The sequence below is a fragment of the Xenia sp. Carnegie-2017 genome, unplaced genomic scaffold (assembly GCF_021976095.1).
Source record: "Xenia sp. Carnegie-2017 unplaced genomic scaffold, XeniaSp_v1 HiC_scaffold_23, whole genome shotgun sequence".
Taxonomy (NCBI): domain Eukaryota; kingdom Metazoa; phylum Cnidaria; class Anthozoa; order Malacalcyonacea; family Xeniidae; genus Xenia; species Xenia sp. Carnegie-2017.
The window spans coordinates 6866389-6893517 of NW_025813486.1; the positions used below are offsets into that span (position 1 = coordinate 6866389).

At 33.5% G+C, this 27129-nt stretch overlaps 1 protein-coding gene and 4 long non-coding RNA genes across 5 annotated transcripts; all 5 read right to left on the reverse strand.

Moving 5' to 3' along the window:
• Positions 1-16082: 16082 nt before the first annotated feature.
• LOC124449732 lies at positions 16083-18978 on the reverse strand. Its single transcript, XR_006949551.1, has 3 exons — positions 18908-18978; positions 17948-18019; positions 16083-16111 (listed from the first exon to the last, which is right to left on the reverse strand). It is a non-coding gene; the product is annotated as an uncharacterized LOC124449732 (long non-coding RNA).
• Positions 18979-19128: 150 nt separating this feature from the next.
• LOC124449764 lies at positions 19129-19473 on the reverse strand. Its single transcript, XR_006949582.1, has 2 exons — positions 19433-19473; positions 19129-19180 (listed from the first exon to the last, which is right to left on the reverse strand). It is a non-coding gene; the product is annotated as an uncharacterized LOC124449764 (long non-coding RNA).
• A 344-nt stretch (positions 19474-19817) lies between these two features.
• LOC124449694 (nephrocystin-3-like) lies at positions 19818-20300 on the reverse strand (the record flags this gene model as incomplete). The annotated part of the gene is made up of 1 exon (XM_047000662.1): positions 19818-20300. A coding segment is annotated over one exon (483 nt), but the record flags the coding sequence as incomplete, so codon positions are not given.
• A 956-nt stretch (positions 20301-21256) lies between these two features.
• LOC124449752 lies at positions 21257-22518 on the reverse strand. The gene is made up of 2 exons (XR_006949571.1): positions 22475-22518; positions 21257-21356 (listed from the first exon to the last, which is right to left on the reverse strand). It is a non-coding gene; the product is annotated as an uncharacterized LOC124449752 (long non-coding RNA).
• A 57-nt stretch (positions 22519-22575) lies between these two features.
• On the reverse strand, positions 22576-25462 carry LOC124449724. Its single transcript, XR_006949544.1, has 4 exons — positions 25411-25462; positions 23896-23971; positions 23078-23153; positions 22576-22890 (listed from the first exon to the last, which is right to left on the reverse strand). It is a non-coding gene; the product is annotated as an uncharacterized LOC124449724 (long non-coding RNA).
• Positions 25463-27129: the final 1667 nt, after the last annotated feature.

The window sequence follows — 27129 nt, forward strand, 5'->3', positions numbered from 1 at the left end:
AAACTCATTAAATGCACTGAAATACTAAGGTAACTTGATCTCTAAACCACAGCACCCCCTCCGGTCACTCAATGCAAGATCAAAGAGATATTTCATTGAAAATTGATTAAACAAAAAAGGTGAATGGTGAAATTATTTCCTCGACAGTCATCAGCTAGAAACAATCAAATAGAATTAAGATATACATCACACATGATAAAGTCATATATGTTAATATCTTTCCTTCATCTCTGAATGCTATCACTATAAAGCCATTGATAAAGCAGTCTCAACTCCCAACTTCGTCTCCTCCAATCAAACCCATAAGTCATATTACAAAATCATAAATGACAAACAAAGGTTTGACAAGACATGGTTTTATATCTCAATGAAGATAAGCTGCTACACGTTTATAAAAGAAACACCGTAAATGGATAGATAGATGTATGTTCCAAAGATGTCTGCAAAGTTTTCACCAAGAAAAACAATTTTGTTTTCAATTTAAAGCAATTTTATTTGCTCGTGCAGGCAAAAATTGACTTATTAAAAATGCACTAATGTGAGAACGAAACACAAGATACATTAACAAATATAAATGGCAATTTCATAAAGAGTGCTCTCTTTTATCATCTCGTATAACCTTTCATTCCATAATAAGAGTGACACAATGTCCAATTTAAACCGTGCATCAAAACATTAGATAAACAGTGTGAATCTGACAATGTTGACGTCAGCTAAATTCTCAAGTCACTAAATTCTGCTAGTTTGCTGCTTAAAGCCAAAATATTAGCATAATTTTTACAAAAGTAACAGCTACGTTAGAAATCAAAGAGACACAGCCAACGTGAAAAATCGGTGGAATTTTTGAATTTTAGGATAATAGGACTACCACCAGCAAAGAGTACACATAACCGAATAAACAAAAAGAAACTGATACAATAGCCAAACCAATGGATCTTTATCGATAAACTTAAGTATATTTGACTGCAATAATATCTCTTTATCTGTTTTAATTATCATGATTTATAGCAAATTGTCTTTCAGAGACAGATTTACTTGAAGTCTAAAGAGTCTACTTTAGTAATCAGTTCTACATTTGAGAGGCGAAGTTAAAGCATTTTTCAATGATGAGAATTGATAAAAAAAACCTTCCACAAATGACAACGAGTTAAAAAGTCGATTTCAACTAAAGGATTATATTTTTTATCCTTTTGTCTTGAATACTTCACACTCGGACCTGTCTACCTTCTTGGCACATTACCTAAGATTATTAACCACTTGTAGCAGATCTACGTCAGAGATCTGGACAATATATACCTCACTTTAAAGTGCAAGTAAAGGTGTTAAAACAAAAGCGAATTTGTTGAAGTCAAATTGTTTTAACTGCAGTGAGCCCTTCTCGATGTACGCATTAGCAATGAAAATATATCCGACTGACCACCGTGCGCTATCAAATACCTGCCCATATGAAGATTGTCTATGTAGTGTAACTATGAGATAAGAAAGCATTGAGCAAAACATGAGTAGGGCTAAATACGTGACCAACAATTTCACCATTTTTGATGTGTGTTCGAACTTTGCCCAGCATCTATAACATCATTTTTATGAAAGTCCAACTAAGTTATGTCATGATGAAAGTGATAAACAATCAATAAAGCAATACTGGTTCTGTTTTCCGAAACTGCCTTTTGCTAAAGTTTCAACACAGTCGATTCGGAGATTTCGATGATTTAAAAGTCGAAGTATAACAGAAATCGCTATCATCGTTGAAATAACGAAATTAAGCAAAATATGTATAAACATAAAGCTAATTATATATGGTATATTGCTACAACTGAAATTACCTCGTGTTCAAACTTGATATTTTCCTGTAAACACAAAACCACAAGAAATACAAATAGTTAAATTTAGTAAAGGTTTCTTGTTAATAAATACATTACAGTATACAATTTATACAAAACTGTTACGTCGAATATAAAACAGTTGAATAAGAATATGTCATGTGATATGATATCACCACAGTTAGAAAGCAAACACAGACACAAGGAAAAGAAGAGAGCTGTATCTAAAGCGCAGGTGTAACATGTTAAAGGTGTAACAAAGTTTGCAATAAACAGGATATTACTCACAAGATCAATGCAGAAAACAACAACAACAAATATGAAAATGCTATGCTTGAAATGAATTAAAAAGGGTACCATATGATCTTATGCGCACGATACCTAGTAACATTTTAGAAATTGATAAAATAAACCTATTTACTATTTTAAGTCAAGAGAAAAGATCTACTTCACTCTCTGAATGAGTGAGATTCAAAACTAGGAATAATTAAAATAAAAGACGTTTTAGATAAATTGTAATAAATAGATAAAATTCTTAAATGGAAAATAAAAGACGTAGAAATGCGTTCATCCTTTCAGTTACGCTTCATGGGCTGTCTAATTAAGTTAACAACTCATCCTCTGCCAAACAAAAGATTATGTTTTAATTTATTCCTATATGAGGAGATGACATGCACTCTCTCTTGCCATTATAAGTATCAGTAGATTGCAAATTTTCATTTCGTTTAGTTTAGAACTATTAGGTTAGTGCTCTTTGCTTAAATTAGTTATTTTAAGAGCCATTAACTTATTATTTTGCTTTACTATTCCTGTGGTATTTGCTATCTTTGGAACTATTTTCAGATTTGTCACCACGACAAAGTCTCATTTTATAACAAAAGACGTTTTTGTTCAGACAATAAAAGTTGAGGCCTCTCTCAAAATGTGAGCCACATTCATTTACTACTCCTAAATTTATCAACAACCATCATGTATTTTTTATATAAAATTCTTATTTGCTATGTCTGCTAAGCAGGTACAGAATAAGAATATTTTTGGAGCTGTCAATGTCCTGTTTACATTAAACTTCAAACTTCCTTGTCATATCCTAGACTACAATGCCTAAAATTACTAAGTACAGCCTGTGTGAGTTTAGAGTAGATGAGAGTGAATTGACTGACAAAGGGCTGATAATGATTTAAATTTTGCTTTAAAGACAGGATTGTATTTTTGTTGGCCTGAGGTAAATACCAATGAAACATATTTCAATATCAATGCCACATGCACACAGCTTTATTTTTCTACAACATGAGACATATTTCAATATCAATGCCACATGCACACAGCTTTATTTCCTGCAACGCTGAGGAACATATTTCAATATCAAATGCCACATGCACCTGGCTTTATTCCCTGGCATGAGGAACATATTTCAATATCAGTACCATGCACCTGGCTTTATTTCCTGCAACGCCGAGACATATTTCAATATCAGTGCCGGCCTGGCTTTGTTTTTCTACAACGTGGAACATATTTCAATATCGGTGCCACATGCGCACAGCTTTATTTCCTACAACGTAGAGCAGCATTTCCAGTATCAGTGCCACATGCGCACAGCTTTATTTCCCTGCAACGGGGAACGTAATTTTCAATATCAGTACCACATGCCTGGCTTTATTTCCTGCAACGTAAAGGAACATATTTCAGTATCAGTGCCACATGCGCACGGCTTTGTTTCCTGCTGGCGGGAACATGTTCCATATCAGTGCCACATGCGCACGGCTTTGTTCCTGCAAGCAGGGAACGTATTTCAATGTCAGTGCCACATGCACGAGCTTTATTTCCTGTAACGCGAGAATCATTTCAGTATCAATTGCCACGTACACAGCTTTATTTCCTACAACATGAGAACATATTTCAATATCAATGCCACATGCACACAGCTTTATTTCCTGTATAGGAACATATTTCAATATCAATGCCACATGCACACAGCTTTATTTCCTACAACATGAGAACATATTTCAATATCAGTGCCACATGCACACAGCTTTATTTCCTACAACAAATGCTCAATCTCTTTTTGTGGTCCCTCAATTTTTACATAAACTGATGAATGATATGTTTGTGATAGTTACTATATCACTAAAATTTATAATTCTTTAAAGGAATGCATCCTCTAGCATCTTGCATTAATGTGTTTATGCACAAAGTGGGCAATAGATTTAGCAGAGCACATAAAATTTTGAAAGTTTTTTGATTACCGGCATGAAAAACTTTCATTTGATGAATGACATTTGTTACAAAAGCTATACGTACCTTTAAGACATTTAATTTAAAAACATTTTAAAGGAAGCGTATTCTATATAAAACAATCGAAAATGTACAACAATAAAATTGGAACGACTGTCGAGGAATCGGCTATAGATTCACAGAAATGTAGTGAATAATCATCTAAATACGTCTTGAAACTGTTTTCTTAGTATCTAGGAATAAGATTTCTACAGTATCAATGATTTCTTAATGGGTACCTTTAACCCCAACAGATTCTGTACTATCTAAATTGTTTAATGATGTTGTTTGCTTTCATTAAAATTAAAATAGTTCTTGAGTTTTGTTTCGTTTTCTATACTTCATTTGACCTGACAGCAGCATGTACCCAAACAGGGAGATTAGGAAATGTTCTGAGAAAATACGCCCTGTAATCACCAATCTTATAAAATGGTTTGGTTGTAGTTTTCCATATGGATTCCTTCCAATGCTAGTCAATATTTCGAATAAGACTTAAGCATTCTGTCCATAAAGATTCATAGAGTCCTTCCATTCACCCAAATAATCATAGACATCACAATCCATTGGAGCTTTTCAATCTAAAGTTCACTATTCAATTGTTGATTGACACTACACAGTGGATCATTTGTCTTAATCTGCTGAAGATTTCCAACTTTACATAATAAGTCAAATTTCTCGTCATCTGACATAGAAAGGGATGTTTTAGCGCCTCGTTGTGATGGTCTGTCTTCTGGTTCTCAGTTTAACATCCACGATAGAAGGTCTTTCCAATGTTTCATCCTTGATTTCGTCCAAGCCAACAGGTTTTCCATTGCAACATGTTCATAAGTCTATACAGTCTAGTTCCAAACCCAGGTGTTTTCCTTTTGTTTGCAATATAATAAGTTACCACCATCCTGCATTCTAAAAAGATTAACAATGCAATGTTACAAATTGACTGTATATGTGCATTTCTTGCAAATGGTCATATTCACTCCTACTATTACATCAGACTCTTCTTGTACCGTCCTTTATCGACTGTTTCTTTATCTTCACAATATGATTAAGGAGCAATCAATACTCAGTTCCCATGTTAGGCTCATTGTGTCATTACAATCATTATTCAATATTCGACTAATACAAAATCAGCTATCAAATTGCTTTTGAATCTCGAAAGAACATTGGGTGGGCTTTAAATCCCGATGAAGAGATAGGATTTAGGCCGCTATGAAGATCAGCTAATCATTACAAAATTTGTCTGAGAATTTTGGGAAGACTTTTGAAGATCTATAGCAAAGTAGAAGACATGACAAAACTCTCCAATGATTCTTCACATAAGTCTAATATCAAATATACATATTCTGTTCCAGTTTCTTCCTCTAGGAAACAATAATTCATATATTTCGAATTTCTTGCGTTAGAATTTATTCAAAATTTTCTTTTCATGCAGCGCAAGCTGGATGTAGCTATCTCGACGTATTTGTTTCCTGCTTTACCGTAACCATCCTTACCCAGTCCAAAGAAAAACACGGGTTGCACCATTTTGCCAGTGCGAGCTTCTCTGAAAATTGCTTATGCATTGCCACAATTTAACCTCAACTGGAATTACGCCCATATTTAATCAATTTTAAAACAACTCTCTATGTTTCGCTGATTCATCAATGTATTTCCACTCTTGCAGCAACCCCAATTCTAAAAAAATTAGATAAAATATTACATTTAGGATGAAAGAAACAAAATTAATACGTCAAAATAGCTTAAACTTCCCAAATCAGGAAAAGGATATTATTAGCTACCGCACGCTTTTGAAAAAACTTATCAACAACCATTAGACAAATTATAAGTTCTTTAATTGTACAATCAAATCGGCAGCATTTGAGGTTAGCTTATACCATACAATTAATTACAAAACGTCTTTCTGCAGTAATTTCATATATTTTTATTAAAAATACGTTTTCGAAAATATTAAATTTAAATTTTGAGAGCAAAATTTTTGAAATTATAAAAAATTTGTTTATAGCAGAGATAACAAAATAGCTTCATTCCTTTTTCTTTCCATTATCGACACTCATCTTTTAGATAGACTGTCTTATGTTTGATGCCAAATGAACGGTGATATTCGATCAACAGCGAAAACTCAACCTGCGATAACCAGAGGAGTCTATTACAGGCAGCAGTTAGTCACGTGTAGTCACTGGCCTGTATAATGGTTACCTGGCAGAGATCATCATCTAAATTACTATATTTCATTGATGGTCAGTGTTAAATCATAGACAGCGTAGATTCCAAGACTGCTTAATATTTTAGTCAGTCGGTAATTTGTGCGCCAAACTAAGAGGACTTACGCTAGTCATATTACTCTATTCTGTTTTTGTTTTATTGATGGCTTCTACCGAAACGTTTTTTATTCACGGGAAGGCTGTACAAAATTTCGGAGTCCTATAAAGAGAAGCACGTACGGATGGAGATGTGTGAAACCGGACGCGCTCTTTGGTAAGAACCACGATAGCAATCATTTACGTCTTGAAATGCATTTAAGCAGGACGGGTGTATAGATGACCTGCTTTGTTTGAATTTTTGGCAGGAGAATTAATCTCTGATTGACCATTATTGCCAGTGTTGTCCAAAACTAACTCAACAAAATCACGCCTTCCAGCAAAATATAAACAAAGACCAAGTCATCTGTAAAAAAATCTGCCTTTAGAAATTGACGTTTGTCATAATTTCAATGCCTATCACTATCACAATACGTCAATGCAAAAAATTCAAGATGGCCGGCACAGTAGGCACGGCATTAAGAACCGTATCTTACTCTCTTTATTGCTCTTCTATTGCTTTTTAAGCTTTTTCAAAGTCGACGTCCTACAATCTAAAACACCTATTCAAGACGAAGTTTCATCCTATCGCCTTGATCACCTCTACAAAGTTTAAATGCTCATATAATCTCATGTGTACTCCTTCTTCACAACAAGAATCAGCTACTATCCACAATCTACTTCAACGGTATTCCAACTTAACAATTTGAGTATTTGGTAGGGACATCTCGCCTAATCCAGGTTCTGCTGCTGCTTTACTCGTTCTTGTAACTCACAGTGGTCTCAATGCCTTGAATATAAATGCAAAGTTTAAAGGCCTTTGTTGCAAGTAGTGATAATGCGGCACCAAAGTGTGCAGATTCAGCTCTACAACTACTTGTGTTTAGCTTGGCTCCTGCAAGTGTAGATGCGTGTGAAACTTGGTTAAATGATTCTATGCTCAACAGTGAAATTCTTCCAGGCCATACAATCTATCCCGTGATCGCTTTAATCAGATTGGTGGAGGTGTTCTAGTCGCTGTAAAGGACAATATTAGATCAACTCGTCATGCTGGAACTCGAACCGAATACTGACTTATTGTGATCGAACTCATTATAACAAACAGCAAGTCTGTCTTTCTCTACACCTTTTATCGACCTCCAAATTCAGCACCTGACGTTCTTCTTCAGCTAAATTCATCGCTTTTATCCACTGGCGAATCAGTTGTTGTATATTACTTAAAATTTAATCTTCCCAGGGTGGGTCTGAAAAGTCGAGATCCATCTGCGCAAATCACCACAGTGGACAAGTATTTTTACGACACTTTCTGTGATCTTGCTGGGGACAATTCACATCAGCTTATTGAAGGGCTAACTCATATGGCTGGAAATAAACTAAGATCTTCTACTGTGTATTTGTCTGAATACATAGAACATATCAACACCTTTAAGACGGATGACTTTCCTGCCGATCACCTGCTTGTTGATATCTTCATCAAATTAAAGTTTTGAGGGCTAAACCAATAAAGCGCCGAGTTTTGATTGCAAAAGTGGCGATTTTGAAGGTACCTTTATTCTACTCTTTCTCATACTCCATTCAATTTGTGTGTACTTTGGTGATATCAATGATCAATGGTCAGCATGGAAGACCTATTTCTTGCACAGTCAAAGACATATTCCTTCTAAAACCATTACGGACAAAATACTCCTCCTTGGATTGACAAGGATGTTCGCCATGATACACAAAGTACACTATTCACGAGAAAAAATACCGTCAGAATAATTCTGAAGAAAGGAAACGAAAACTACAAGTAATTAGCAAAACATCAAGACATTAATGAAGAACAAACACCGTGAATGCTTGGACAAAGATTGAATCATCTTTTAAATCAAATCCAAAAGCTTTTGGTCCTACCATAAAGCTGTTTTACATCCAGAGCAGAGCCATAATGCGGTACTCAGCTATAATGGAACTATTGCTATATCTTCCAAAGAAAAGCTGAACTTTTCAACTTATGTTTCTTCAGTTTTCTCAACACCAGATGTAAACACAAATTATTACAATGAGATCAACTCCTCCAGACCGTAGCCTTCACTGGCTGAATTCGAGTCTGCGTTGACAAGGTAAATGAATGCTTGAGTAGCCTTTACACACAAAGCGTGCGGTCCTGTTAGGGACCCAGTCAAATCTTTTTAAAAAGAATGTAGCCAAACTGGTGCACCTAGTCTTTATGCGCTGTTTAATAACTTCACTTGGCCATGGACGCCTATCTCTGATTTGAAATCATCTGATGTTACTCAGCACATAAAAGACTCTAAAGACGGCAGAAAATTACAGACCGATCTCTCTCCTTCCTGTTATTGGGAAAATCTTAGAGCAACTGTGTTGCCAAAGACTTTATGATCATCTGATTGATTTCATCTCTCGCGCAACATGGATTCCTAAAGAATCGGTCTTGTACAACTCAATTGGTTCAAGTGCTACACTGTAGGACAAAAGCTTGGCAAGAACATCCAAATGACGTCATCTACACTGGTTTCTCCAAGGCCTTCGACAGTGGATCACCCCATTATATTATCGAAGCTAAAGTCATTATGGGGTTGAAGGTGGATGCCTAGACTTGTTCTCTTATTACCTTACGGATAGAACGCAGAGAGTGGTAGTTGATGGCGTAATAAACTGGTCTATGTTAACTCTGGTGTCCCACAAGGAAACATTTTGGGGTATTGCTCTTTGTATTGGCATGCAACCTGCCCAGATACATTACTTACTGACATACAGCAATGTCGCCTTATATGCTGGCTTGATACCAGCACAGCAGTATCCAAGTCTGAGGGACTGACACTCAACCTACAGCAAGCACTATCCTCCCTGGACAAGCTGGAGTAATGAAACTACCTCAAATTCAATGAATCCAAATGCAAAGTGTTATCTATTACCAGAAAGAAACATCAATTTGCTTTAACTATAAACTTGGTTCAACAGAACTGCTTAAGTTAATGGGGAAAGACAGCAGTGTTACAGTCACCGACACTAAGTTGGAACCCACATATTCAAAATATACTGAGTAAAACAAAACTCTTGGAACCTACTAGAAAAGACTTGCCTCTCTTTACCTGATGTCAATGTCCGTCAGACACTCTACTTATCAATTGTAGAAATCTCAACTATCATATGTTACCGTTGTCTGGTCACCGCATCACGTATGCCTCAAGCAAAATAGAACGATGCACATAAGGCAACCTAGATGGATATTAAAGGAAAGACTGCACAGATCCTCTTACAAGGAGCAACAATTAAGTTGAACATGTTTGCCTCTTTGTTATGACCGAGAGGTCAAGGACTAATATTTTATATAACTTTTGTATGGAAAATCCTTTATTCCCCACAACCGCACAGAAACTGCTTTAATTCCAAATATTGCTGAAAACTCAGTCCTGTAAAACATCTTTATTTAAGGCCTCATTATTTTAATAGAATTACAAAATTGTGGAACATTATTTGTAAGTAGCTCCTCCGTTATCTCTAGATACTCTTTTTTTCATTCAAAATTTTGTCACCAATCATAAATTTATTAGTAACTGTTTTCGATATTGACCAACCGTGTACCTGGTCGGTTTAAAGACTGCTCTTCTCATAGAACTAATTCCTTTGACTTATTATTTATTATCTTGTAAAATGTTTTTTTCCTCACGTCCGTTCGTGACTCCTTTTTAATACATCTCTGCAAGTATTAAAATTTATTTATTTATTTCTTTATTATTGTAACTGAGTAGAATGCCAATCATTGTTAAACACAAAACAAAAAATCAATTTATATCTCATTTCACTGGCACTGGCAGGCAGATTAGTATCAAGGAGGTTAATCATTCTTGCTACTGTTATCTAAAAGCACTTTAACGTATCTGTCTAGCTACAAGCAAAACGTAAACAAGCAGGGTGTCTATCCTGTTAGATAGGTAAACATTGCACAGGGTGAATAAGGACACTTTGCTAATTGATTGCCTTACAACCAAAATAAAAATAATACTTTATGGGCCATTACTTTTTGTAATGAAGATTCCATAGAATAGGGGGTAGTGTGGGGGTAGTGTTGGGTAGTGTGGGTGGGGGGAAGGGGGTTGCAGCTATATATCCTGTGCAATAATGATCCAAGGTTGGTCAGATCCCATAACTAAATTTAAAGATTGATTTCAAAATAGCAAATACCATGGTGAATGCAGGGGCGGATCTAGGATTTTTCAAACATCAGTCATAAAACGTCCGGATGCGCTCCCGCACCTGAGAGGTCTGAGGCATTCTCCCAGAGAATTTTTGAATTTCAGAGCCTTAAAATGCCATTTCAGTTTTAGAGCATTACAAAATGTATTTTTGTGGGGCATCGTTTTGCGTAAAACAACACATTTGCTTACGTTTTTTTCAAAAAAAAATGAAGTGAACAATACTTGAATGTTTGCCAAATATTTAGGCTCATTATCATGCCAAATATAGGCTCATTATGTATGTCTAGGAACGTAAAATTTATTTACAATAATGCTATTCAAAAGAAACAGAATAGCATTATTCTGTTTTAATAATTTCTACCAAGTTGTGGCACATAGGAGCCCTAGAGACCCCCATTCAAACCTCTATGTGTAATAAGTTAAGTTAGAAATTTGGTACTACAAGTGACAGTTCATAGATATAGAAAAGCTCAGACTTCAAACCATGCAAGTTTTTGTAACCCTTTACCCATCTCACATCCAGTGCCAGCAAATTCACCTTTTGAGAAAAACTCAAAATTTTTCTGCCAAGATTAAGCAAGAAAATTATCCAGAGTGAAAATTTGCAGTTAAGGACAGCTTAATGCCATAAATGTTTATTAGGCATTTCGCGACTATTATCTTCTGTAAGTAGATGCAGAGGTGATATGGGCATTAACAAGTAGCATTGTATTATCAAATACAAACAGAATGTAACCAACATGTCTTTAATTATTTAATTACATGAATGTTAAAATTGGTTCATGTGTCATGCTTACTGGTTATGATAAATATCTTTTCATAGAATCAAAACTACTTAAAATGTAAATCTGAAATAATTTAGTTTAAAAATTATAATTATCATCAGAAAAATTACCTAGTGATCATGAAAAATACTTGGCTATTTTGCCAAATTTCAAGGCTTATCTGCATACCTAGGAACACATCTTTACTTTATAGAAAATGTTTTTCATACATCAATAGCCCTTAGGAATTACTGGCAAAACAACTAATATGAGCCGTAAGATTAACACACCTTTACATCTCACATGAGGTGTTCAGTTAGAAAAAGGGAGACAATATATGACATGGGACAACATTTCATGTATGTAGAAATAGCTCAGGTTTAATACTATTCCAGTCAAATTGTCAAAATAAAAGCTTCATGGATCAGAAGACTCAAAATCACAGGTTATAGTAAACAGCTTCTCGCGTAATCAATGTGGTTTTTCTCAAATCTTAAACAATATGCTGACTATAACTCTCTAATGATTGAATGATCAATGATCATGGCAGAAAACCCCAAACATTTTGTTTATGATATAGTAAATAATAATTATGGCGCCTATGGCTACAGATTTTTTATCCATTTATGAAATATTTGCAGGAATGTAGGATTTCGCTGCCATATAGCGGCCACGATTTAAACTACTAAAGAAATCATAAGCTAAAGTCCTTCGGCAACAATTTTAGAAGCATCAATCCTAACACCATACGCCATATTAACATAAATCGCATCACACACTCGCATAAATTGACTTTGATATATTACATTCATGCATACGCTTCACCATTGTCCTTCACTTACGATTTTGGATGTAAATTTCTGCTGATAACTCAAAACAATGTGGCTTGCTTTTGAACATCAATGGCTGAAATGTCATCGCGAGATCGTCTTTGCCAAGCATTTTCAATTCATCCATAATTTTCGCCCTATTGAAAAAATTCCCAGTTTGGAAAGCAGCATTCATGTCAATATAGATTTGTAAGATTTCCATAAATTCCATCTGATTGTAGTTTAGTTTCTATCGTAGCTTTAGAAATTATTATGAAACGATCAAACATTCAATTCAGACAGTGAAATGACTATGTTAGTTCAGTTGGCTATCAGTCGAAATAGAGTCAAACCAATCATAGTAAGACAAAAATTTAAACGAACCAATTACGTATAGAAGTGGACTCCTTATAGGTCCGGCCACGCTTATCGGTCAAAGTTATTCAGATCGTCCACTGATCTGGCTGTTAATCAATGAAATAAGCGTTTTTTGATTCGTAGACTCCTTATCCGTCAGACCAGTCAAAGCCACCCGCTTATCAGTCGGTTATTCAGGTCAATTAAAATTCAACTGATCTGGTTACCAAGGATATATTTATTGTTATTCATTAGTTTTCAATAATAAAGTTGGATTTCATCACAGAAATAAATGCGATAATGAAGTAAGAATAATTAATGACTTTTTTAACTAATATGAATGCATTAATTTTTGGTTTCAAACATCGTCAGCGCGACGGATTTGACATACTCTAGATCCGCCCTGGGTGAATGGTGATAATAACAATGTAATAGTTCTTAAAGAACTGTTTTAACAAAACACTAACGCAACAATTTAAAGGAACCGTTATTTACAGTTAGAAAGAGACACTATGCATTTCTGCAGAGTACTCGTCAGGTGTCAACGTCTTCTAAATGAGAACCTCCAAATCATACTATATTTATAATGTTACAAGGTCAATGTCATCCCTATTTTTAGAATGCACTTAAAACAGAGACAGATTAAGCACGTAATCCTTTTGTGATTGGAAAATCTTTTAAACCAAAACTCGCGTGCCAATGCTTATTTTGATGAAAACTTTAAAATTATTTAAAATGTCGCTCGTTATTCAGCTACGTCGCTGAGTCAGTATTAATTAAAATTGACTAATCTCTGTTTCATAACTAAAATTTTCAATTGAAATATTATATAATTTTATCCTATTTGCAAGGCATAGAAATTTTTAACAATTGTCGTTGTCGCTGTGATACTTTCCATTTATTAGCTGACCTTACTCACCTGGACCCTTTAAATAAAGAGTGTTTTCTTAGATAATCCTTACTCTCTTAGCTTTTTAACAAGCTTACTGTTTTCTCATTGAACTTTGTACAATCTTCTAAATTATATCACCATTCAGATTTAATCATCGCCATCTAAATTATATCATTAATCTTTTAAATACCATCACCATATAAGTATTAATGTCATCTCTACTTGTCCTAACCTTAAACAAACTCACAATATAAAGTATAAATTTACATTTTATATAAAGCTTTTATGGAATTTTACAATGTAGAAATCCATGTACCAGGCTGCAGTGGACCCAAAGCAATAAGGTGATTTCATTACTTTTCGCTATGGCATTCCATTCATTGTGTTGTAACAAAGAAACATTCCAATGTCATCAGGCAAATGATATTTGATGTAAATATAAAACTAAAGGGCAAGGAAAAGAAATGGGGTTGTAATCATCATTCATATCAGTGTTTATTTTACGAACTGACGCTATAGTATGCATTCAATCATTTGGTAGATAACAAAAGCATTATCATTAATCACCATGACCACATCCCGTAGAAAGGCGTAAACATGTTCAAACTACAAAGAACACATTGCCCAAGTAAAGGGTATATAATGCCGGATCTTGGCATTTAATTACAGGATACGTTATTCATTACATAGGCAGGTTTTTCTTAAACAAATTCTTTTCAAATCCTTACACTTTCACAGGCTTAGGTTGTTTTTCAAGTCAAGGTGATGTTATTAAAAAAAAATGCAAAGATGCTGCAGCATCATTAAAAGAAGATTTATTACAATGGAAAAAAGTGCACAGGCAGAATCAATTTATCTTAAAACACCTAGTAGTGGAAATCATATATTTCATTCAGTAAATGCGAGTTAAAAATTTGATTTTGGGTAGTTGCTGATTTGAATGACTAATATGATAAAGCCCAAATAACATAGTCCTGCAATATAAAACCTGAACTGTCACTTTCATTACAATTATTGAGATATGTGGATTATGCTCCATTATACAAATCCAGGTTAGAAATTAACAGTTTGTAAGAAATTTGTACTTCTCTTGTCTCCTTCTAGCAAAGGCTATATGAGTTCATCACCCACCCACCCAAACACATAGAGAAAAGCCATCCTGTGCTATGCCACAGGTACTGAGTATATAACATGAAATAATTTGCTAATTAAATATGATCTGCATATTCATTAAAATATAGGAAACAGATTTTGCCTGAACTAGTTGATCCATGTTGCTGTTTGAGGCATTGTTTATTGATGTGGTTTGCTTTAATTAGAAAAAGTTCTTGAGTTCTGGATACTTTCTAAATTCTTCATTTGACCTCCCACAGCAGCATGCACCCAAGCAGGGGAGATTCAGGCATATGCGAGAAAAATGTCTTGTGATCATAATCTTATAAAATAGTTGTAGTCTTGGCCGTGGTCGATCGTACAATGTTGGCTATATTTCGAAAGTTAGTCTCAGGCATTGTGTCAATGAAGGACCATACTCATACATTTTTCCCTTTTCCTCGTCTGTTCTTAAATAATCATATACATCAGTGTCCATAAAACTTTTCCAATTTGAATACTTGCTATTTAATTGTTTTGACTACCTTAACTCGGTATCAGCATCTTTATTGGCTGTTGGTTTCCACTACATAAAAGTCAAACTTTCGTCATCCGACGCCAGAAATGGGTGTTTAACGCTTGAATGGCGGATGGTCTGTCTTCTGGTTTTAGATTTAACATCCACGAAGAAGGTCTTTCAGTGTCTCATCCGGATTTCGTCAAATAACAGGGTTTCCGTTCAACATGTTATTCAATCTATGCCGTTTATTTCCAAGGATGTTCACCTTTTGTTGCAACATAATAAGCCACCATTCCTGCATTCTACAATAATGAAAAACGCGGCTAATAGCAAAACAATAACAACACAATCAGATTTATGCGTGATTATGTAAATGTTGACTTTCCTGCACTTACATATACATCAGACTCTTTTGTATCGTCAGCTTGATCAGCTGAATCTTGGACTTCACAATATTATGATTCAGAACAATCAATCCTCAGTTCCCCTGTTAGGCTTGCTTTTATATGTCTTAGAATCATTTTTTAATATTCGGCTGATACCAAAATCAGCTATAGAGAAATTCGCTTTGTGGGTCTCAGAGAACATTGGATGGCTTTAAATCACGATGAAGAATAGATGGTACACTGCTATGAAGATCAACCAATCCTTTTTAAAATTTGCTAGAATTTCAGGAAGAGCTTTTGAAGATCAGTTTGAGAAAGAAGAATTCACAAAATTCTCCAGCGATTCTTCACATAAGTCTAATATCAAATACACATATTCTGACCCGATTTCATCTTTTATGTTGGAATAGTACAACATATCTCGACTTTTGCGCTGAAATCATTTAAAATTCTTTTCTTGCAGTGCATCATTGAGGGCAGTTATCTCGACGTATTCGTTTCACTGCTTTACCGAAACCATCCCTTTGAGTCCAAGATAAACACGGGTTTCATTATTTCCTTTGCCGATGCAAAACTCGTCTGAGAAAATTACGCGTACATCACCCATTTCCAGCGACATTGGGATTACGGTCATATTCTCTCAGCTTGTAACAATTTTTGTGCTGTTGATTTTCGAGTGCATTTCCACTTCGGAAACTGTTTTTCTGAAAATGGCAAAGATATTAATTTCTTGAGGTAAGTGACACAAAAACAATAAACTAAAAGGTAGCTTCAAATTTCTTTGAATTCCCGAAGCATTAGAATACAGAATGTTCATTTTCAAAATTAAGTTTTATCAACCATCAAATAATCATAAATTACTTAGTGATGAAATCAAAATCTGTTAAGATTATACCTAAAACTTAATTACAATAATCACTAGACATCATAAGATTTTGAAGTGAAAGTAGTAGGAGGTGAAATGATATATGATGACGGAAGAAAAACAATTGTACCCCTTTACACTAAATTTATAGATTCGGTTCTCTATACAGTGGTCCGTGCTACATAATCTTAGGAAACGTGATACAACCATTGAGTTTTGTAAGCGATATTTTAGCAGCAGCGTTGTTAAACACCCCTCCCCACCTCACCAATGATATAGTTTTGGGTCCTCTGCCAGTGGTAAGTGCTACAATATCTGAGAAAACATTGCCAAGCCATTGAGTTCTGTAAGAGATATTTCAGCAGTGTTATTAGAAGCCCCTCCCGCACCCACTAAAAGTTTTTAGTTCCGGTCTCTATACGGTGGTCCGTGTACATTATCTAAGAAAACATAATACAGCGATTGGAGTTCTGTAAGCGATATTTTAGCTGCAGTGTTATTAAACATCACTCTCAAACCACTAAAGTTATAGTTTCGGCCCCTATAAGTGGTCCGTGCTACAATATCTGAGAAAACATGATACAGCCATTGAGTTATTGTGGCGATATTTCCTTGGCAGCGTTATTCTTGCTCGAATTGGTTTAAGTCGTAAGTAGCTTGGTCTGATTCACGCGCAGTTTTTAATGGAGGTCATCAAGCCATTTGACAATCAACAATTAAAGACACAGTTTGAATCATAAATGAGATTTTTGAGTCACTTGCTCTTCTAATAAAGTGCAAATAATTATATTTATTTATTTTTGGGATCAATTGAGAGTAATTTTTTGAAATCAATGGAATAAAGTCGTTGTTTTTATGTTTGCGATTATTAGCGTTATTTGCTTATCTATTTTGGGAAATTTTCTAGTGAAAAAACTAATGCAGCAACTTTTTATTATATGCAAGTTTCAAAATGCACTTCTATTAAAAGTATTCAAATCTAATTTTAAGCTAGAAAATGATGTATTTGGACTTTTGAATGATATTCACACTGAAGGGTAATCTTTAATATGCTTAGCAAAGAGAGATCAAAAACTTGTATTTTTTCTGTAAAATTTACAATTTAGAGAGATCGTTTAATAAATGTCAAATTTAATTCTACATTTGTCATAGTAGAAAATTATGAAACAGCCTTCTTTTTACCTGTGGAATTTTGAGAATTCACATCGTAAAATTTGCTCGATTCTGCCAAGATTTTCAGGTACTGTTACAATGAACAAAATTCTTTATTGAAGTTTATTGAGCAAGTCGATTTGATGGTGGCCGTTCTTTGCATAATTTTCAATGTTATTAGCTAGGTAGTGTATGCATGGTGCTGCAAACGTGAGTATGACATTATATCCAAGGATAGTTTGTTGAGAGTTTTATGATTAAACAAACAGAATATAAATAAACGTTACTTTAAAAAATGGATTGCATGATGTCATCATCACCCTATATCTCGTGTTAATTTCAATTGGCTGATAATGTGCTTCAAGTACAAAGTGTGAAGTGATAAGATTTTACTGTCATGCTTAAAACAGATTAAACAAGGCGCAAATGTTACCATTCAGTGTTGCTTAGACATGTGATGAAAAATACTCATATATCTTATTACATTAATATATAAAAAATAAATTAGAATTGAAAGGCATACCTTGTTTTGTATTTTCAACACTAGGAGAATTTCCGACATCTTTAGCATTAGCATCATCCCCATTTGTGATTTCTACGAACAATATTTAAAAATGCTTTATCCACACAAGCTGTAAATTTCTATTTTGACAACAAGTAAAAAAATGAATTTACAGCTAGCGCTCGGAAAGAAATAACACAAATAACTTGGAAAGTTTTGGATAGTAGCTTTTTAAAACTTTATATTTCATTTCGTTTTACCCATTAGCTCCAAAATCTCATATACATATATTACGCACTGTTTTACAAGGCTGACATTTTCAAGTAATAAAATTACCTTACAATTGAAAATATAGAGGGGCAGAATATATTTTCACGTAATGAACCAGCTTTCATCAGGCGAAATTTTACAAACAAATGTAGATAAACAAACTTCATAAATTACGACTGCCAAAAAGTATTTTGGTAAAACACAAGACAATAGACACTCTGTATATAGTGAACATTATTTATCTATTCATTATGGCTGTCAGCGTTAACAAACTTCGTTGATGAACTTTATGACAAAATTGCGTCCTCCAAAGATTTATTAACCAATATTTGTATTGATAGTTGTCTTTTTTATGCTTTTGCCAAATTTTGCGGAAAAACGCGTTTTTCGACACAAAATTTAACAATATTAATTCTCCAGGCTGGCATTTGTTTATGGTAATATAATAAACTAGCGAGGTGGGAACATCTTATGACGTCATGATCCATTTGTAAAAATTCGCATCGGGTAGCGAAATTTAGCGCTAAAATTAAACAATTTATACCAAACCAAAAATGCTCAAACATACACCAAAATGTTTCTAAGAATCTATATTTTTCACCTGTTGAAAAAAAGATGGGGCGAAATCTGGCCGGACTTCCACTTTAACAAAATATCATTAACGCAAATCAGCCACCAACATTATGTTGTATATAATACCTACAAACTTACCAAAATAATTTGATGACAGAGAAACATGAGCATGACTTGGAACTGGAAATTTACTTTGAGTTTTTTGAGACTCATATTTTTCAGTTTCTTCGTACATCGTACGAAACCTGCTCAAAAACGTAGTGACATGAGTATTGTCTTCACCTGGCACATTCAATTTTCGAACTTCTAGGGGTTTTTCAAAATAATTTATAGCTTTGTCATGTTTTCCTATTTTTTCATAAAGCAAACCGAGATGGTTTAAAGATGCAGCGACATCAATATGATTTGGACCTAAAGATTTTCTTCGAATTTCCAGTGCTTTTTTGTGAACCTCTATAGCTTTGTCGTAGTTTCCAGTTATTTCAAAAACCAAACTAAGATTAATTAAAGAATCAGCAATATCAACATGATTTGTACCTAACGATTGTTTTCGAATTTCTAGAGCTTTTTCGTAAACCTCTATAGCTTTGTCGTACTTTCCAGTATTATAATACACATTACCAATATTGATTAAAGAATCAGCAACATCAACATGATTTGGACCTAACGATTGTTTTCGAATTTCTAGAGCTTTTTCGTAAAATTCTATAGCTTTGTCGTAGTTTCCAGTATTATAATACACATTACTAAGATTGTTTAAAAAATCAGCAACATCAACATGATTTGGACCTAACGATTGCTTTCCAATTTCTAGAGCTTTTTCGTGAACCTCTATAGCTTTGTCATAGTTTCCAGTTTTTTCAAACACCAAACCAAGATTGTTTAAAGAATCAGCAACATAAACATGATTTGGACCTAACGATTGTTTTCCAATTTCAAGAGGTTTTTCGTGAGCCTCTATAGCTTTGTCGTAGTTTCCAGTTATTTCAAACACCAAACCAAGATTGTTTAAAGAATCAGCAACATAAACATGATTTGGACCTAACGATTGTTTTCGAATTTCTAGAGCTTTTTCGTGAAGCTCTATAGCTTTGTCGTAGTTTCCAATTTTATAAAACACCAAACCAAGATTGTTTAAAGAAACAGCAACATCAACATGATTTCGACCTAGCGATTGTTTCCGAATTTCTAGAGCTTTTTCGTAAAACTTTAGAGCTTTGTCGTAGTTTCCAGTATTATAATACACATTACCAAGATTGTTTAAAGAATCAGCAACATAAACATGATTTGGACCTAACGAGTGTTTTCGAATTTCTAGAGCTTTTTCGTGAACATCTATAGCTTTCTCGTAGTTTCCAGTGTTATAATACACATCACCAAGATTGTATAAAGACGAAGCGAAATGAACATCATTTGGACCAAACGATTGTTTTCGAATTTCTAGAGCTTTTTCGTGAACCTCTATAGCTTTGTCGTAGTTTCCAATTTTTTCAAACACCAAACCAAGATTGTTTAAAGAAACAGCAACATCAACATGATTTGGACCGCGATTGTTTTCAATTTCTAGAGCTTTTGTGGAAAACTCTATAAGCTTTGTCGTGCTTTCAGTATTATAATACACATTACCAATATTGATTAAAGAATCAACAACATCAACATGATTTGGACCTAACGATTGTTTTCAATTTCTAGAGCTTTTTCGTAAAACTTTGGAGGCTTTGTCGTGGTTCCAGTATTATAATACACATTACCAAGATTGTTTAAAGAATCAACAACATAAACATGATTTGGACCTAACGAGTGTTTTCCAGATTTCTAAGAGCTTTTTCGTGAACATCTATGGCTTTCTCGTAGTTTCCAGTGTTATAATACACATCACCAAGATTGTATAAAGACGAAGCGACATGAACATCATTTGGACCAAACGATTGTTTTCCAATTTCTAGAGCTTTTTCGTGAACCTCTATAGCTTTGTCGTAGTTTCCAGTTATTTCAAAACCGCAAACCAAGATTGTTTTTGAAACAGCAGCATCAACATGATTTGGACCTAACGGAGTGTTTTCCAGATTTCTAGAGCTTTTTCGTGAACATCTATAGCTTTCTCGTAGTTTCCAGTATTTATAATACACATCACCAAGATTGTATAAGATGAAGCGACATGAACATCATTTGGACCAAACGTTGTTTTCCGAATTTCTAGAGCTTTTCGTGAACCTCTATAGCTTTGTCGTAGTTTCAGTTTTTTCATACACCAAACCAAGATTGTTTGAAACAGCAACATCAACATGATTTGGACCTAACGATTGTTTTCCAATTTCTAGAGCTTTTCGTAAAACTCTATAGCTTGTCGTACTTTGCAGTATTATAATACACATTACCAAGATTGTTTAAAAAATCCAGCAACATCAACATGATTTGGACCTAACGATTGTTTTCAATTTCTAGAGCTTTTCGTGAACCTCTTTAGCTCTGTATCGTAGTTTCCAGTTTTTCAAACACCAAACCAAGATTGTTTAAAAGAAACAGCAACATCAACATGATTTGGACCTAACAATTGTATTCGAATTTCCAGGGCTTTTTTGTAAACCTTTATAGCTTTGTCATTACTTTCCAGTATAATAATACACATTACAAGATTGATTAAAGAATCAACAACATCAGCATTTGGACCTAACAATTGTTTTCAATTTCTAGAGCTTTTTCGTGAACCTCTTTATCTTTGTCGTAGTTTCCAATTTTATAAAACACCAAACCAAGATTGTTTAAAGAAACAACAACATAAACATGATTTGGACCTAACGATTGTTTTGAATTTCTAGAAGCTTTTCGTGTACCTCTATGGCTTTGTCGTAGTTTTTCAGTATTATAATACATCACCAAGATTGTATAAAGACGAAGCGACCTGAACATCATTTGGACCAAACGATTGTTTTCGAATTTCTAGAGCTTTTTCGTGAACCTCTATAGCTTTGTCATAGTTTCCAGTTTTTTCAAACACCAAACCAAGATTGTTTAAAGAAACAGCAACATCAACATGATTTGGACCTAACGATTTGTTTTCGAATTTCTAGAGCTTTTCGTAAAACTCTATAGCTTTGTCGTACTTTTGCAGTATTATAATACACATTACCAAGATTGTTTAAAAATCAGCAACATCAACATGATTTGGACCTAACGATTGTTTTTGAATTTCTAGAGCTTTTCGTAAACTCTATATGGCTGTCATACTTTGCAGTATTATAATACATTACCAAGATTGTTTAAAATCAGCAACATCAACATGATTTGGACCTAACGATTGTTTTCCAATTTCTAGAGGCTTTTCGTGAACCTCTATAGCTTTGTCGTACTTTCCCGTATTATAATACATTACCAAGATTGATTAAAGAATCAGCAACATTAATATGATTTGGACCTAACGATTCTTTTCAATTTCTAGAGCTTTTCGTGAACCTCTATAGCTTTGTCGTAGTTTCCAGTTATTTCAAACACCAAACCAAGATTGATTAAAGAATAAGCAACATTAACATGATTTGGACCTAAGGATTGTTTTCGAATTTCTAGAGCTTTTTTGTGAAACTCTATAGCTTTGTCGTAGTTTCCAGTTATTTCAAACACCAAACCAAGATAGATTAAAGAACCAGCAACATTAACATGATTTGGACCTAACGATTGTTTTTGAATTTCTAGAGCTTTTTCGTGAACCTCTATAGCTTTGTCGTAGTTTCCAGTTTTTTCAAACACCAAACCAAGACTGTTTAAAGAATCAGCAACATCAACATGATTTGGTCCTAACGATTGTTTTCGAATTTCTAGAGCTTTTTCGCAAAACTCTATAGATTTTTCGTAATTTCCACTTTCATAAAACAAATTACCATGATTGTTCAAAGACTGAGCATCATCAACATGATGTTGACCTGATGATTGTTCTTGAATTTCCGCTAACTTTTCGTGAAACTCTATAGCTTGGTCGTAATTTCCAGATTGCCTAACTTGTATTATTTAATTCGATGAATTTGCACGTATCAACCTTAGCGTCAACAACTTAGCATCAAAGAAAGACAATTGCAACGTCACAAAGATCAGCAAAATTCTTTAGCTCCATTAAAAATGTGGACTTACTAAATTGAACAAGCGATACTGTAGCTTATGACAAAGTAAACACACTTGCGGATCAATATTTCTACTTCTAAAACGACTTAAATATCTAAACTATTCAATGATGACATGTACGTGTCCATTTGCAATTTTAAAGAAAATGTACTTCGTAGTGATAAATAATTAAATATACTTTAGAAAAAGCCTTACCTTGTTTAAGATGGCAGTGATTTGTTTTTGGTAAGCATGTTGTTCATTTTTGGAATTGTAACTTCGTTTGATTTATCTACAATCACCAAAATTTACAAGCTTCCATAAGGTCACATTTATACGTCGTAATCAAGCATGAAAGATTCTTTGTTTTTGTCTTACAAACCTTCTACTAGTTAACGGCGTGTAGCACTGAACCGTTGAACTTATAGAAGATTTAGAAGTTCTGACAACTTAAGCATCATATATTCTTCCTTCGAGTCGATAAGTGGAAAATTATTTTGTGCCACAGAATTTATAACATCTTAAGAATAGATTGTTAAGTAAAGCAAAGATACAGTTTTATGATTTTTATTGTTTTTGTTCATTATTTTGATTATAATTTGGAAAAAATTGATCAATAGAGACAAGTATAAATTTTACTAAAATATACCGTTTTTAAGATATTTTGGCAGTATGACCATAAAGTGGGAGAGTTAAAAAGAATTAATACGTTGCAATACTCATAACTGTTTTTAATATTAATTGTAACTATAATGCGATAAATTTGCATACATGAACCTTCGCAACCAAAGCTTGACGAAAGACAATTGTAACGATAAAAAGGGTTAGCCAAATTTTTAGCGCATTTAAAATGTGGACTTAAAACTAGTTTATCACAATGATAACACACTTCCTGATCAATATTTCTAATTCTAAAACGACTTATATATCTAAACAATTTAATGATGACATGCATGAGTCCATTTGCGATTTTAAAGTAAATGTACTTCGTGACGAGTCATAAATAATTAAATAAACTTTTAAAAAAGCCTTACCCTGTTTAAGATGGCAGTGATTTCTTTTTGGTAAGCATGTTGTTCTTGTTTGGAATTGTAACTTCGTTTGATTTATCTACAATTGCAGAATTGACAAGTTTCCATAGGTTACATTTATACGTCATAATCGAGCATTAAAATTCTTTGTTTTTTGAAGGCATGAAGCCTTGAACAGTTGAACTTTTAGACAGATTTAACGTTTTAACAAGTCAAGTGCTATATATTCTTCCTTCGAGTTGATATGTGGAAAATTATTTTTGCCACGGAATTTAAAACATCTTAAGAATAGTTTGTTATGTAAAGCAAAGATACGGTTTTATGGTTTTTATTGTTTATGTTCATAAGTTTGAATATAATTTGGAACAAATTGTTAATAGAAATGTATGAATTTTACTAAATTTTACGGTTTTCAAGATAATTGGGACTATATGGTAAAAACTTCAGCTTCATACTTAAAAATTGGTCTTATACAGATGAGGTGATATAAAAATTCACAATATCAGATTGTGGAACTTTTGCTTGCTTAAGTTGAAGTAGAAAAAATATGTGTTTGTTTGCTCTAATGTTAGGAAAAGTAAATCTTACAGTTGGATAAGGTGACATTTCATTATATTCTGATAAATCAAATGAAGGGAAGGTGATAGAGAATTCTCGTTGTAGTCTTGTAGAAATTATAAAGATTTGTTGGCATCAAGTTCATTGTTTGGTTGTATCTTTTAGGTATATTTAATTACAAGTTGTTTCTGCTAATCTGATTTGACTCGTAAGGTGGCAAAAGTTAAGTTTATCAAAATCACAAGTCAACACGATTCCACACCCAGAATACAAAAATGTTCATTGCTGTAATTGAATTGAACAATTAGTTTATCATTAGTTAATCGGTCTAATTTTAACCAAAAGAGCCTCAAAGGAGCAGAATTATATTAGAATTTCTGCCACTGCTACCATGTGCCAAGCTCTATTTTACAAATCAGAAATCAAAGATTTTCATTTTTTTTATTTAATTCTATGAATTTGCATGTATCACCTTAGCGTCAACAGCTCGACGAAGATAATTACAGCATCAAAGGCACTAAATATTTAAAATATTCAATGATGACATGCATGAGTCCATTTGCAATTTCAAACCAAATTTTCTTCCTGATTCATAAATGTCATTTCATATCATCACAAGTATAATGAAATAACACACATAAAATATACTGTCATATAAAAATATAATTGCATGCTAACAAGCAATTTGAATTACTTAACAAAAGGCATTATGATAAACACCGCTTTCCTTTAGATGACAGTGATTTTGGTAAGCAAATTGTTTGTATTTGTAACTTTGTTTAATTGGTGGCAACTACAGGATCACAAGTTGCTACGGGTATCTATGATGTAATATGGTATCAATTACTAGGTTGAGACTAATAATTATAAAAGTGTATTAATTATATTTGACGAACAACTTTTATGTAAGATCTCATTTATACATCGTTCACACACATATTTGTCTTTAGTCTTACAAACCTTTTACTGGTCGATGATTGAGGCTTTGAACATTCGATCTTTCAGATTTCTTTGACGTTCTGATAAGTTGTCAAATGGAAAGCATCTGTTGAGTTGATACGTGACAAATTATTTTGTGCAACTGAATTTAAAACATTAAAAGATAATTGTTATGTAAAAGCAAAGATACGGCGTTATGATTTTTATTGTTTTTCTTTGTAAGTTTGAATTCAATTTGGATCGAATTCATCTATAGAAATATGAAGTGTAAATTATATTACATTATACCATTTTTAAGGTATTTTGAGAGCGATTGGTAAAAAACTACAGCTTGATATGTCAATTTTATTTTTATATTAGTGGTACTCTTGTCCGTTGAATAACACAATATCATTGCGCAATTATATGTCATGAACGTCTAAATTGTGCTTGTTGAAATCTTTAGTATAAATGTTTTATTGATAAACATTTAAAAAAGCTAAATGTCCAAAATAATAACGTTGCTAAAAGGCGAAAACCACTTTTTATAAACATAAATTAAATTACAATTAAACACATCATGATAAACACGCCTTATTTTAGATGAATGGCAGTAATTGTCTTGGTAAGCAGTTAATATGTTTGTACTTGTAACTTGGTTTGATTGATATATAATTACAGGATTTCGGGTATGGATGATGTATATTTTATAGTACTTGGGTGTGACGAATATTTCTTAAAAGTTTATTAATTAAATATGACGAGCAATTTTTATTTAAGATCTCATTTACAGATCGTTAACACACACGATAATTCTTTATCTTTAGTCTTACAAACCTTTTACTAGTTGATGGCTCCAAACTTTCAACATTTGATCTTTCAAATCACTTAACGTTCTGAAGAGTTAAGCGTCAAATGGTTGCGTCCTTGGAGTTGATACGTGACAAATTATTTTGTGCAACTTAATTTAAAACATTGAAAGCTTATTGTTATGTAAAGCAAAGATACGGCCTTATGATTTTTATTGTTTTTATTAACATGTCTGAATTTTATTACCGTTTCCTTGGTATTTTGGGAGTTTGTTAAAGAAAACCTTAGCTCCATAATTAAGAGTTGGTCTTATACATGAAAATTCATAATATCAGATTGTGGAACTTTTGTTTCATTTGCTTGTTTAAGTTGAATAAGACAAAATAGGCGTTCGTTGGCTTAAATGTTGTGGAAAGTAAATTTCACGCCTTGATAAGATAACATTACATTATATTCTGATAAATTAAACGAAGGAAAGCTGATATAGAATTCTTATTGTAGAAACTATAAAGATTTGTTAAGATCATGTCCGATGTTTGGTTGTATCATTTAGGTATATTTCAAGCTGTTTCTGTCAAATTTAGTTGGTAAGATGGCAAAAGTTAAGTCGATTAAAAGCACAATTTGAAACGACTTCACACACAAGAATATAAAAATGTCCATTGCTGTAATTGAATTAACTAATTAGTTTATAACTAGTTGATTGGCATAATTTTAAACCAAAAAGCCTCAAACGTGGTCAACTAAGTTAGTCAAGAACTGTAAACTGAATAGAATTTTTTATATGTGAATATACACCACCTCCATGTGGTCAAAAAGCTCTGTTTTTATAAACATATTACACTCAGATATCTCAAGATTACAAGCATCATGTGGCTATGTTTCTGCGATGAACACTACATCAGGTTTCTTGCTTGGCAGCAGAAATCGCGATTTATTTTGAGCTTCAGC